This window comes from Arachis ipaensis, chromosome B02, assembly GCF_000816755.2.
Source record: "Arachis ipaensis cultivar K30076 chromosome B02, Araip1.1, whole genome shotgun sequence".
Classification (NCBI taxonomy): domain Eukaryota; kingdom Viridiplantae; phylum Streptophyta; class Magnoliopsida; order Fabales; family Fabaceae; genus Arachis; species Arachis ipaensis.
Genome location: NC_029786.2, coordinates 108,017,877 through 108,031,293, shown reverse-complemented (window position 1 = coordinate 108,031,293; position 13,417 = coordinate 108,017,877). Strand labels below are relative to the sequence as shown.

The 13,417-nt window shown below is 31.9% G+C and overlaps 3 protein-coding genes across 6 annotated transcripts; 1 reads left to right on the top strand and 2 right to left on the bottom strand.

Annotated features, from left to right (window-relative positions):
* On the top strand, positions 1-5,294 carry LOC107626435 (cactin). Its single transcript, XM_016329313.2, has 14 exons — positions 1-119; positions 593-953; positions 1,053-1,144; positions 1,349-1,448; positions 2,311-2,382; positions 2,499-2,561; positions 2,662-2,802; positions 2,960-3,055; positions 3,219-3,503; positions 3,595-3,727; positions 3,835-3,983; positions 4,069-4,245; positions 4,329-4,595; positions 4,851-5,294. Exons 2-14 carry the CDS (start codon positions 624-626, stop codon positions 4,968-4,970), a joined length of 2,025 nt encoding a protein of 674 aa, XP_016184799.1. The 5' UTR covers positions 1-119; positions 593-623; the 3' UTR covers positions 4,971-5,294.
* On the bottom strand, positions 5,234-7,590 carry LOC107626436 (peptidyl-prolyl cis-trans isomerase FKBP16-4, chloroplastic). Of its 4 annotated transcripts, none has more exons than XM_016329316.2 (11): positions 7,402-7,590; positions 7,278-7,315; positions 7,163-7,211; positions 7,024-7,085; positions 6,860-6,915; positions 6,350-6,407; positions 6,079-6,153; positions 5,894-5,983; positions 5,741-5,818; positions 5,544-5,584; positions 5,234-5,457 (listed from the first exon to the last, which is right to left on the bottom strand). In XM_016329316.2, the coding sequence occupies exons 1-11, from the start codon at positions 7,484-7,486 to the stop codon at positions 5,430-5,432; spliced, it is 660 nt and encodes a 219-aa protein (XP_016184802.1). In that variant the 5' UTR covers positions 7,487-7,590; the 3' UTR covers positions 5,234-5,429. The 4 variants fall into 4 exon arrangements, with proteins under 4 accessions (XP_016184802.1, XP_016184803.1, XP_016184801.1 ...); XM_016329317.2 differs by having other exon boundaries at positions 7,024-7,079; XM_016329315.2 differs by having other exon boundaries at positions 7,024-7,079; positions 7,163-7,315; positions 7,402-7,589.
* On the bottom strand, positions 7,898-10,236 carry LOC107628624. Its single transcript, XM_016331255.2, has 3 exons — positions 9,685-10,236; positions 9,085-9,535; positions 7,898-8,543 (listed from the first exon to the last, which is right to left on the bottom strand). Exons 1-3 carry the CDS (start codon positions 10,056-10,058, stop codon positions 8,085-8,087), a joined length of 1,284 nt encoding a protein of 427 aa, XP_016186741.1. The 5' UTR covers positions 10,059-10,236; the 3' UTR covers positions 7,898-8,084.

The window sequence follows — 13,417 nt, the reverse complement described above, 5'->3', positions numbered from 1 at the left end:
GCTCCTCTCGCCCAGGTATTTCTATCAATTTTTTATTATTATTAATTATTGAAAATAATAATGGTTGCTTCTTCGTTCTTCCTGAAACAACGATGCCCTAATTAACTCTACAACCCTAGGTAGTTACAAGTTAGTTGTAACAGATTTTCTCTCATTTAGTTCTGAAACTTGTTTCCTTTGCATGATTATGCTTATTGTTGCATGCCCTATTATTTTAAGTTCTTCTTTCTTCTGCAGCTATACTATTCAGAATTTGCTTTTTAAATTGTTCCCTGTCATCATGCATATTCCTGTTATTTCAGTAATTTAGTTGTGAACAACTTGTTTCTCCATGTTGAATCAGTTATTACATACCTTTGATTACACAGAAACCACTTTGTGCTCTTTGTAGTTTAGGTTAGTGGTAATCGGAGCTGAAAAGTATAATTTAATCGGGATTCTGTAGTAAGAGTATGAAAGAAAGAAGTTTAAGCAAATCATGATGTGTTTTTCCATAAATGATGCCCATTATTGCATACCCTACTTTAGGAACAAAGAATTTTAAGCAAATCATTTAAGTTGTTTCAAATTTTTGTGTTTTATTTTGGGTTAGGTTGAATTATCTGAACAGGAAGTAGAATAAAATGGGTAGTAAGAGTAGGAAAGAAAGGAGGTCTAGAAGATCAGATGATTCTGAATCAGAGTCGCCTTCTTCACGCTCAGATGATGCAGACAGCCGTGATTCATCCCCTGAGAGGGGTTCCAAGAGGCGGCAGAGAAGCAGTCGTCGCAGCAGTCACGTAAGCAGCAGTAGTCGATCACGGAGGCAGAGCAGGCGTGACTCAGATAGTTCCTATGAAGATGACAGTGACGATAGTGCTGATAGGGGTGGTAGCAGGAATAAGAAAAAATCCTCCAGGAACATCACTGAAGAGGAAATAGCACAGTACCTGGCTAAAAAGGCCCAGAGAAAGGTTTTGTCTTGGTTTTCCATGCCTATTTTATTTCTTTATTTTATTCGGAAACAGAATTTGGCTGTTGATGTTGCAATTTCCTCTTGAATATGTTCTTAGGCTTTGAAAGTTGCTAAGAAATTAAAGACTAATACTGTATCTGGGTATTCAAATGACTCGAATCCATTTGGTGACTCTAATCTTAATGAGAAGTAAGTTCCCTCTATTCCTATTCCTCCTGTTTTAAGCAGTTTCTTTATATATATATATGGTTGGAGAGGGGACTGGGTTGCTCTGTTGGTAGTTCCGTGCTTAAAAATGTCCTAGAGGTGGTTATTTAATTTCTCACTAGCAAATATTGGATTAGTGCTGAGTGATGCATATATTTGTCAAATTGACAAAATTGCTATTTGTAGGTTTGTATGGCGTAAGAAGATTGAGCGTGATGTTTCTCATGGGGTGCCTATTGATTCATTTTCAGTTAAAGCTGAGAAAAAGAGACAGAGAGAAAGGATGGTATGGTTTTTTTCTTCCCTGCCCACTACAAAAAAAATTCTGATTCTGTGACTGTGATGTATTTGGATATATAGTTGACGGTGAGTAATGATGTTTGCATCTGCTTTCCCATAAACTTTACTACATGATGAATTTGTTCTACATTTTATTTACATGGCACACAAGTTGGCATATGTTGATATTTTGTTTTTAATATGTTTGGACGAAGGCACATAACATTGTTATATATTGCCTTTTTCTCTTTTTTACTTTTAACAAAAACAAAATTGTTACAGTTTTATTTAATGAGGGGAATAATGGATCCAGGCCGAGATTTAAACGAGTTAAACTTCTTATATAAAAAGGTTACGGATGTCTTAGTGATATTTTCTTGTCCTAGGAATGCTATCTTTTTAGGGAAGTTTTCTGGTTAAGTGTGGCACTTATTGTAAGAGTTTACTTATGTAGTATGCATCTCTACACATGTCCTGTAGAAGGACTGCTAGTCTGATCTTATAATCTATTAATAGTCTATTATCTTTATAGGCATCTCGTAAGTTGGAATATGATATACTTATGTTTTCTCTGTAGGAAATGAATTTTGCTTGAATTTGTTCTGCTACATACATGATTATTTGCTTCCTTTTCAAGAAAATTGAATGATGTTTCCTGGCATGTATATAAAAGATATATCTGCTTTTGTGTTTATGATATCTGGGGTTGGGGTTCTGATTTTGAAAATCGTTCCAATGGTAAATGATATTTTATATGCTTCTTAAAGTTACTTTGTTCTTTGTTGCTAGGCTTATTAATTTGTTATATAATGACATGGCCACTATCTATCATTAGCATTACTAAACTCTTGTTAAAAATTATAACGCAGGCTGAAATTGAAAAAGTGAAAAAAAGAAGAGAGGAAAGGGCACTTGAGAAAGCACAACATGAGGAAGAGATGGTAAATATATCCTCACAATATGTTATTGGTTGTCTTTTACTTTTGTATCTTTTAGTGGCAAAATCCATAACGTATGTTGTTTTTCTCGGCATCTACTTACATTCCGTCTCAAACAGGCTTTGTTAGCTAGAGAACGTGCTAGAGCTGAGTTCCAGGACTGGGAAAAAAGAGAAGAGGAGGTATGGGTCCTTGAGTTCCTTTTATTTTTTTCATTTTGTTGTTATTTGATAATTTGATAAAATATTGGCAATCTGATAATTAATATAATTGCATTTGCAGTTTCATTTTGATCAAAGCAAGGTTAGGTCAGAGATTAGATTGCGTGAAGGGCGTGCCAAGCCAATTGATGTTCTAACCAAGCAGCTGAATGGCTCTGATGATTTGGATATAGAAATAAATGAACCATACATGGTCTTCAAGGTTAATATTTAGCTTCATAGAATCACATGTTTCCTTATCCTTTAAATGTTATAAACTTGCTATGTATCGCATGTCTCAAACTTTTAAATTCTCTGCTGAAGGCTTCCAGCTTTAAATATCAATAGTACTACATAACGACTTCACATATATGCTGCAGGGTTTGACGGTGAAAGAAATGGAAGAGCTTCGTGATGACATCAAAATGCATCTGGACCTTGACAGGGCCACCCCCACCCATGAACAATATTGGGAGGTATCAGTACCATTGATTTTCAAATGATCCGCTTGTTTATTTTGCAGTTCAAAGAGTAGTTGTTATGCAATAAATTCTTCCTAATTCATGTTCCTTTTATTCCCCCCCCAAAATTGTAATATATTATCTTCAAGTTGAAGACTTACTGGTTTAGCGTATACAGGCACTTCTTCTGGTGTGTGATTGGGAGCTAGCTGAAGCACGAAGAAAGGATGCACTTGATCGAGCTAGGGTGCGAGGAGAAGAACCTCCAGCCGAGCTGCTTGCAGAAGAAAGGGGTCTGCATGCTAGTGTTGAGGAGGACGTGAAGAAGCTTTTGGAGGGGAAGACACATGCAGAGTTGGAAGCTTTACAAGCTCATATTGAGTCAGAGATGCGTACTGGTACTGCAAAGGTGGTTGAGTATTGGGAGGCTGTTTTAAAACGTCTCCATATATACAAGGCCAAGGTAGTGTTCATCATATTGTTGTCCTATGTTTATCTTGTGTGCCTTTGATTAATGGTTTGCTTAACACCATTATTAATTGCTGCAAATACAGGCTTGTTTGAAAGAAATTCATGCCAAAATGTTGCGCAAGCATTTGCAACTCCTTGAACAACCATTGGATGGTGAGGATAAAGTGGAAGATGCTCATGCTTTCAAATCTGAGGAAGAAACTGAGGATCTCAAGGGTATAAACTTTTTGCCAATGTTTTAATTGTTTGTAGAACATATCCCCTATTTATAGGCTTCCTTTGTCCCAAATTTCTGTTGATATTTACTTGATACTCTTTTGTAGACCGATCCGCAGATGAATCATTTTCACCAGAGCCCATTAGAGCAAAGGAACATGAAGTTGAAGATGAGCCCGGGTCATTTTCACCAGAACTATTGCACGGTGATGAAGATGAGGAAGCCATTGATCCTGAAGAGGATAGGGCACTATTGGTAATCATTTTAAGCGTTGTTTTAAGTGATGATCTCGTATCTGTGTATGGGATAGAGTAACTAAATCATGCTTGTACTTTCACAGGAGCGGAAACGTATGGCTGTATTGGAAGAGCAGCAAAGACGTATTCAGGAAGCGATGGCGTCAAAGCCTGCTCCATCTGAAGATAACTTCGAGATGAAAGCCATGAAAGCTATGGGAGCTATGGAAGATGGAGACGCAGTGTTTGGCTCTGGTGCTGAAGTGAATCTAGATTCACAGGTAACTTGTTAACTATTAATTATATACTTATTCATGTTCTCATATTTTTATGTTTCTGACTTGATTGATAAATGTTGGAGCAGGTTTATTGGTGGCACGACAAGTACCGGCCAAGGAAACCGAAATATTTCAATCGCGTTCACACTGGATACGAGTGGAACAAATATAATCAGACTCACTATGATCATGACAATCCACCTCCAAAGATTGTGCAAGGGTATAAATTCAATATTTTCTACCCTGATCTTGTAGACAAGACAAAAGCCCCAACCTACACTATTGAGAAGGATGGCAGCAATGGTGAGACTTGCATCATAAGATTCCATGCAGGGCCGCCATACGAAGATATCGTAAGTCTTTCCTATTACTTCCATAGTAGCTAAAGTTTTGATTGAACTCTTGAATCTTTCGATATTACGATTTTGAATAACTCAATCGATTCTAAAAAATTTCTACTAGGTCAGACGATTGTTATGATTTCATATTTTACGTATTTAATTTACTTTCTGATTTTACGCAAAATTTCGATTCTCTCTACCTTGCTTACTGTTCTTAGTGTTGTTAAGGCTTTCTGTACAATTTTACACCTTTGTCTTCCTTGGCAGGCTTTCCGCATTGTTAACAAGGAATGGGAGTATTCTCATAAGAAGGGATTCAAGTGCACCTTTGAGCGTGGAATTCTACACGTTTACTTCAATTTCAAACGCTACCGTTACCGCCGATAATCTCAGTTGCCGATTCACTTTCCGGAGAGGTTTCCATTTTACATGTGTATTTGGATGTTATGAGAGACATGGGAGGATCTTTCCATAGCAGCAAGAGATTGCAATTACGCTTGGTTTATCTGTCATGGCTTTCACATTTGTTGGAAGGAACTGTGTGAATGTTACTTGAAGCAAAATTTTGATTGGTGTATGATATGATATATATTTGACATGAAATTTTGAAGTAGAAAGCAATAGTGAAAAACAAAGTAACTTGACATAAGGTTAAACAGTGTAATACCTTCAATTTCAAATCATTAACCATTAGTTTTTGGTTTCATGTACCAATTATTTGAAAAAAATGTAAATCTATACAAGAAGGTTTCCATTTCTTTTGCAAATTCAGAAAGAAAAAAAAAGGTGAAATTCTCTGTTCATCATATAATTATCTAACTTATACTTTGATAATTACTCATGGCATTAACCTTCAACGATCTTTACCGCAGTCCTGCTCAAAATAAAATCACCGAAATTAACAAGAATAATGGAGTACAAATAATATAAGTAGAGAATATTTTTAGCACTGTTATTTACCCGAATGGACTTTGTTTGATTGAAAGCAGTTCAACATCCAACTGAAATTAGAAATTAGCAAACAATAAAATTGGATAGTGAGATAAATCCACCTTAATAAGAGCATATAGAAAAAAGATAACAAACAAATAAATAAAAAAAAAACAGAAGCAATGTTTTCTTGACCATTTCGGAATCAAGATATCAGAATGATTCACCTCTATTGTTGCATTTGGAGGTATTTCTTGGACTCCCTTCTTTCCATAGGCAAGTTCTGGAGGAACAATTAGTAATCTCTGCAGGGGAAAAATAAATACTATCTTAATTATTGCTTCATGCAGATTATAATTCAACCCAAAATGTGTTCTCACCTGGCCTCCCACTCTCATGCCTTGTACACCTAAATCCAACCCTTTGAGAACATTTCCCCTCTCGGATTCTCCTACATCAAATCCATAGGGCTGCAATATTTAACCATAAATGTGATTATATCTTCAAATATAATCTTTTCCCACATAATTATTTGAAATTTGGCTAAGTTAACTTTGGATCATACCGTTCCTCCTCCAACTCCCATTCCTTGTCTACTAGTCATAAATGTGATACCTCTCCACTTAGCAACATAGTGAACCTACAAAAACATTACAATCTCATTATTTCTGAATTCTTAGTAATAGTTAATTTAATTGACTTCAAAAAATTTGGAAATGAAAATCAGGGTATGTATGCATTATAGATTCAATCATTCTCAGGAATGTGAAAACATTCTGCAAACCACACACCCCCTAAAAAGTTAATAATATGAAAGGTGTTCTAGCAGACCGTACCGCGACACGAGATCCTTTTACAGCCTCGGCTCCTTGCCCAACCTTCAAATCATAGTACCTGAAGATGTTAGAGTTCATCACTCAGTGCTATAAACTAGCTTTGAAGATCATATAAAACTCTTCACTAAATCAGACATAAATCTTTGACACAATGCAGCAGCATTTCAAAATTTCCATGTCCATATTAATTTCTATTCTTCTTGGAGTATAATGAAAGCCAAAATTCTGTGGAATGTTTACTAGCAAAGAAAATAAGAGTGCCTCTCCTTTGCATTTTTATTCTCAGTGTCTTCTTTTTTTAGTATTCTGTGAAGGAAAAATAACAGTTTATATTGTTTTTTCTTTTTCCTTCGCAAAATCCTGAAAGAGAATACACGGAAATAAAAACACAAACCAAAAGCACTCCGACAGTTTCATATTTAATAAGATAAACATATACTGCATTTCATACTTTGAAAATTGAAATTGTGATACAAGTTATTATTGTTGCAATTAATAAATAGTACTTACTTCAAGCCATTAGGTAGGGTTGTAAAATCACTTTCTGGAATTTTTGCTCCTCTTAGCTGAAAAAAACAATTTCAATCAGTAATTGGATTATTACTTAGCTTGTTCAACTTTAAATACATAATTAAGATGGTAAACAAACAATTAAGTGAAAGATTAACACATACAGCTCTTCTACTTGTGCTAACAGCTTCAGCATCATCACATGCATACACTCCACTAACTGAAACTATTATTAATTATTATTATAATACATAATTAAAGATGGAACATGAATGCATGCAGATTAGGAATTTCTGAACTAACAAGTGGTGATGAGGAGACAACTGAGCAATGCCCTTCTTCCTTCATCAATCTTTGAAGTAAAACTATCAGCTTTGTTGGAAGAAGAAGAAGAATATGAACAATTGCATGGTAGTACCTTATATGAATTCCTATTGTAAAGTCTTGTTTGTGTCCCTATGTATGGATTCAACAAATATTATTAATTAACTGATTAGCAAAAACAAAATAGAATTAGAGAGAGAGAGATTAGTTTAGTTTACTTGTGAAGTGAAGAGAGTTAAGAGGGCAATAATTATGGAGGAGCATAGGGTGGTGGTGATGATGGAGGAACAAAGAGAGTTGCATGATCCAATTGATGATGTTTTTCAGTTTAGTTGAAACTTTTTCAAAATGAAATGTGAGACCAGAATCTCTTGCTTGAGTTGCTTCTTTTGTTTAGTTTGGTTAGAGAAAAAAAAAATATAGAGACAGTGGATAATGTGGCTAATTCCAACCACAATTTTGGAACACTTGGAAATCATAGAACATGACTAAATACAATAGTGACACTTTTTTTTCTTTATTTATTTAAAAAAATGTAAGCCTTTTTTTTTAACTAATTGATTTTTTTTTTAAATGATACTAAATGGAGTATGCGGACACACTTGCATGTATATAAAATATAAAATATTTTTTAGATACAATTTAATACAAAAGACACACGTATGAAATAATATTAGACAAATATTATTTAAAAAATGTGTCCTACATGACAATTTAGCAAAATTTTTGTGCTTCATAGTTATTAATGATATAATGAAGCAATTCATTTTCTCCTCTACTATGAGATATAAGATATAATATAAAACATAAATTATTTGTTTGTCATAAAAAAAAATACAATAATCCAAATGTGAAACTATAAATGAAAACACAAGAGAATTTGATACAATAATATTTAAAACTAGATTGAGGAGCAAGACTTCCTTGAATTAGGAACATGATGAGGATCAGAATTCATAGGTTTCACTCTAACAACCTTTTCATCACTTCCTTCCACCCACCTTCTAAGCCTTCTTATCAATCTTTTCCTTCTTGAGAAACCATGATCATGATGATGATGATTATCACTTTGTGTTGAACCAAAGCAAGAAGGGATATTATTGTTACAATGCTCCATAAAAGAATGATGCAATTCATGGTCTGATTCATAATGCATGATTGCACTCTTTTCTTCAAATTCTAGCACCTTATAATGATCATGTTCTTGTTCTTGTTCTTGTTCATGGTTTAATAAGCAAGAATTATTAGACAAACGCAATTGATTAAGTTCTTCAATTTCAGCTGCACGTTCCTTCTTGATTTGCTCCAATTCATTGAGAATCTTGTTGTAATCTTCCTTGCTTACAAATCCTTCTTTAATCTGCAAATAAAAATAATAACCTTGTACTTATTTTATTTTATTTGTATAGTGCACATTTTCTAGCAAATAGTTTTTTAAAAGGTGAAAAGAATTTACAAGTGGATTTTCTTTTAGAAATTGAGAGATAAAATATAAGAACCCACATTTAATTTCTCACAAAGCAAAATCCCTTGACAATGTTAGTATTTTGATGTTAAACTTCTTTTAAAAAAAAATTATTTTCTAACATCAATGACAATAAAATTTGAATCTAATACCTTACACTTTGCTATTAACTCATGAGTCTAATTAGGAAGTTAATTTTTTTCAGTTAATTTTTTATTTTTAAATTATTTTTTATCTTAAATTTAAATTCTAAAATCCAAAATTTCTAAAATATGAAGNNTAAAAAAAATTACAATAAAAAATTAATTAATATTAATTAATTTAAAATTAGTTCCTTATATTTATTCTTACCTTACCATAGTTGGTGAAAAATCTTGCTAATATTTAAGTGAATTCAATTTTATATTCAACATTTCAACTTATATTATATATGTACCTTAGTTGCATATGCTTTTTCTTGTGAATGAAGCTTCTTTAGAAGTTCATTCTTCTCAAATTGCAACTCATCCAAAACCCTTTGCATCTCTCTCATTTCATCCTCCAACTTATTCATCACACAAACACTTCTTTGCAATGTCTCATGGCTCCTCAGAATCTCTGTTTCCTCTGCTCTTATCTTCACACTTTGCTCCTTAATTAGTCTTCGTTGCGAATTTGATCTCTTCTTCAACTTTTCAACTTTTTCTTTTAGTATTCTGTTCTCTGATCTCCATTTCTCAATTTGCTCAAGAATTTTAAGGTATTGATCCATAAAATTCTCCAATCTCATGTTCTCTGCCTCCAGAAATGAAATCTCCTTGTCTAAGAACTCGACTCGCGCGCTCTCTAACCATAACAAGTTCTTGATTTCTACCAACAAAGATTCTTGCTCTTTCATGTCACAATACCTGTCACAAATACCAATATTAAATAATTAAAAAAATATAAATTGAGAATAGAGTATAATATATTACATAAATAATATTATGATTTGGACAAATTTAAAAATTAGTTACAAGTTAAAAAAAAAAAGAAGTATTTTTAGATTGTAAAATACCTATCAAATTGCAAACTCAATGCCAATTCTCTCATTTGCAAACCTTCAATCCTGCTTCTTAAACCACTAATAATATCTTGTTCAAAACAATGATTTTCATGGATCACCAATTTCTCAGAAGGAACACTAATATGGCTACCAATTGTGGTACCATGTTGTTTTTCTTCTTCTTCATCTTCCATAGAAGAAAAGCTATGAGAACATTCCTCATGCATACCGGAATCTTCTTCGGATTCCGTGATTCCGGCTTTGTTGTTGATTTTCTTTGCCATGATCCATGCATAGATGACACCAGCCATGGACACAGCTAAAGGAACACCAGCTTTGAGAAGAACAGGTTTAAGATTCTCTGCTTTCAATGTTGTGTTTTCCATAATAATCTATGAACAAATGATGTAGGAGATTTAGTAGTTCTTGGGTTAGATGTTTTTTTTTCCTATGATGAAAACTATATTGGAAACAAGACTTAGCAAATAGTTGAATTAACCTTGATCTTGATCCTTCTTATGCTACTATCAAAGGGTATTAAAATAATAATACTAAAAAAAAGTTGCACATTAATTTGGTTTAATTTTTATATAGTTTTGCTTTCTTTGTAGGAACATTGTTGTGTGTAGCTTTTTGAGCAATCCAAGAGGCCTTCTAAGGAACCATCATCAATAACCTTTCTTTGTAACCTTTGGAATCTGATTCCTTTCTAGATTAATCTATTATCATTTTGGAATATATATATTCATATTGGTTGTTTATTTATATAAGGCTTCTTTTCTTCCATAGGGTGCATGTGATGATATTAACATATTATAGGAAAGTTTTAAGTATACCGAGAATACCGGTATTCCAGTTGTTTTAACTATTGATCTAAATTATAAAAAATATATATAATATATATTAATTAAAATCAACAGTTAAAACAACTGGAACACCAGTGTTCCTCGATACACTTGAAATTTTTCCCATATTATATATATTGTTTAGTGTTTACTACATGAGGGTATGTATGGCCTATTCAATTAGGAATGAAAGTAAGCACTTTAGAATAATATATATAGAGGGAAAGATTGTGACTTTAGATACCTTTATCCTTTTCACACAACATTATTTATTTTGGATATAAATTTTTTTTTTTTTTACTTTGGTGTTTTAGATTATTACTATTGAGAAGTGTTAAGAGTGGCTTGCTGTATTTGAGTGAGGTTGATGTGTTTTTATTGTGTGGTTTTATATTGTCAATGGTTACACGTGGATCATATGGTCTAATTATGCGTTGACTTTTTTATGGGGAAGAGAGTGGATTGTATACTTTGACTCAGGCAAGCATTATGGAGGATTCAAGTTATTGTTGAATTTGATTCAATTATTTCACTAAAAAGTTAACAGGGCTTTTCTGTTTTAAATTTTAATTGTATCTCTTAATTTGATTGAATAATGATTAATCTGTTATAAATTTTAGTTTTATTTAAAGATTTATTATAATTAATAAATTACTGTATATATAAAATAAAATTTAAATTAATGACATTTATTCAAGTTGATCAAGGAGTGAATCACTTGATAGACCCACATTAGTTGTTTAATAGGCTTTTTTTTTTTCCTTCTGGTATATGGTTTTTTTCTTTTTATTTTATTTGGTATACATAGGTTTTCTTTTTTGGTATAGGTTATTTAATAGGCTTTTACCAACTCAAAATGTTACAAATACTTTTTTTGGAGGAACAGGAAACTAAAGCCTATATCTTCCCTCCTCAAGACCCAAAAAAAAAATGCTGTTACTGGCCCAAATATTACTCAAGTAGTTCTAAGTGGTTGATGACCAATTACAAATTTTAGGAGTAAGCCAACTTAGATTGGTCTAATTATTTTAATGGTTAGTTCACTAGTCTATTTAAATAAATATTGATATTTAAATTTTTTTTGTGTATGTAATAATTTATTTTCAAATACATGATAAATTAATTCTTGATCTGTTGGATTGAAAAATAGTTAGGACCAATTCAAATTCTAACTAATAACATGCATTCAAATTTTAACTTGCAGCTGAGGTCTAAAGATCAGATGGCACATTAGGTTGCTTTTTAGAAAACTATACCAGATTTAAATTTCAGTTAAGATTGAAATGAGATTTAAGAATTGGTTTAATTACTCTGTTGATTTTTATAATTTTATAAAATTTTAATTAAATCTTTATATTTTTTTTTTCAATTGAATTTTTAGACTATTTTTAATTTTATAATTAGATATTTTTTAGTGTAAAAAATGATAGGATTAATTGAATATTTTTTTGCAAATTGAAGGTATTCATAATTAAAAGAATAAATGAATAAATCTCTAAGTACAAGAACCAAGTCATTTAAACTCACGTGCGCACGTTTTCCGTCACTCTTGATATTTCGTCTTCTTTTTTTTCTCCTTCCTTTTAGTTATTTTTCTCTTTCATTATCGTTGTCACCATCACCACCTCCTCCTCCTCCTTTTCTCATTGAAAATTCTTCTCCTCTTTCATTTTCCTCCTTCTCCTCCATCGTCTTCATCATCATGATCATTATCGTTATAGTCATCGTCGTCTTCTTTTTATACGTATCGTCATTATCGTTATCATCGTTATTGTTATCGTAGAATTTTTATCACATTGGTAACGTTGCCTAATCCAAAATTGATTTGGATGTGTATTTGTTGATAATTTTTATCATTTTTATGTGTTTTTGTTTTCAAACTAAATTTATGTGCTGTAATCATTAAAATAATATTTATTTATTAATAACTAATTTCTAGAACAAACTTAAACCATGTAAGTTGTTGATAGCAATAATTTTGGAACAACTAGCAGACTTTAAAGTCATATAAAATTATAAATAAAGTGGATGAGTCAACACAACTTTCGGTTCTTCCATTTGCAAAACCATTATTTAATATTTATTGAATACTTAAAAGACCACAAATTGCTGTGAGTTTACTAAAGTAGCCGAAGCACTTGTCCTATCTGCTAGATACCTTAATCATTGTCTTATTCGTATTACATAATTTGTTGAAAAATTCAAATTAATTAATTTTCTTTCTATTCTAAAACTATAGGTGGAAACTCAGGTGCAGTCGACTTCACGTAAAGTTGATAGCCGATAGCTGTTAGATGAAAATTTAGTCAAATCAGTCAAACCATATCGACTCGACTGTACCTAAATTTTCACCAAAACTATATATGTTGATATTTAAATAGTTTTATATCTTTCAAGATTTACATAAATAAAGAGTGTAATTCTAAAAAAGAGAATCGAAGTCCTTTTCTTAAATATAAATTAGTTTATTTGATAAATCACCTTTCTCTTTAATAAATATCTCTAAACATATAAACACTAAGTTCTCACAACAAAATCATCAAACAGAAAAATAATTATTTTTTTTAAATAAATGTAATATTATTTGGATAAATAAAAGGATAATATTCCACAAAAATCAGAGTAAATATTATTATTGCAATTTTTTCGTATATTTAGTATTAAATTTATGTATAAATAATATTTCAAGATCTCTTCAACTTCATAACTATGTATGTAATTTGGCACGAGGTTCTGATGAAACTGAAGTCTTCTTTATTAAATGATAATTTGATTTGATTTTTCCCCACCTTCACTTTTTGTTACAACACATAGTCACACGTACAAAGAAGCATCCCTTAGAGATAATGACATTTTCACTATTTTTAAAAATATCAAGCACATACATAGTCAAGTTTAAT

Excerpts from the sequence above, each read along its gene's own strand:
- LOC107626435 (XM_016329313.2), top strand. The coding sequence starts at position 624 with ATGGGTAGTAAGAGTAGGAAAGAAAGGAGGTCTAGAAGATCAGATGAT. Across the intron at positions 3,728-3,834 it reads AGAAACTGAGGATCTCAAGG|ACCGATCCGCAGATGAATCA; the intron begins GTATAAACTTTT and ends ACTCTTTTGTAG. Across the intron at positions 4,596-4,850 it reads GGCCGCCATACGAAGATATC|GCTTTCCGCATTGTTAACAA; the intron begins GTAAGTCTTTCC and ends CTTCCTTGGCAG.
- LOC107626436 (XM_016329314.2), bottom strand. The coding sequence starts at position 7,486 with ATGCAACTCTCTTTGTTCCTCCATCATCACCACCACCCTATGCTCCTC. Across the intron at positions 7,316-7,401 it reads TAACTCTCTTCACTTCACAA|GGACACAAACAAGACTTTAC; the intron begins GTAAACTAAACT and ends ATCCATACATAG. Across the intron at positions 5,458-5,543 it reads ATCAAACAAAGTCCATTCGG|GACTGCGGTAAAGATCGTTG; the intron begins GTAAATAACAGT and ends TATTTTGAGCAG.
- LOC107628624 (XM_016331255.2), bottom strand. The coding sequence starts at position 10,058 with ATGGAAAACACAACATTGAAAGCAGAGAATCTTAAACCTGTTCTTCTC. Across the intron at positions 9,536-9,684 it reads TTGAGTTTGCAATTTGATAG|GTATTGTGACATGAAAGAGC; the intron begins GTATTTTACAAT and ends TATTTGTGACAG. Across the intron at positions 8,544-9,084 it reads AAAAAGCATATGCAACTAAG|ATTAAAGAAGGATTTGTAAG; the intron begins GTACATATATAA and ends TTTTATTTGCAG.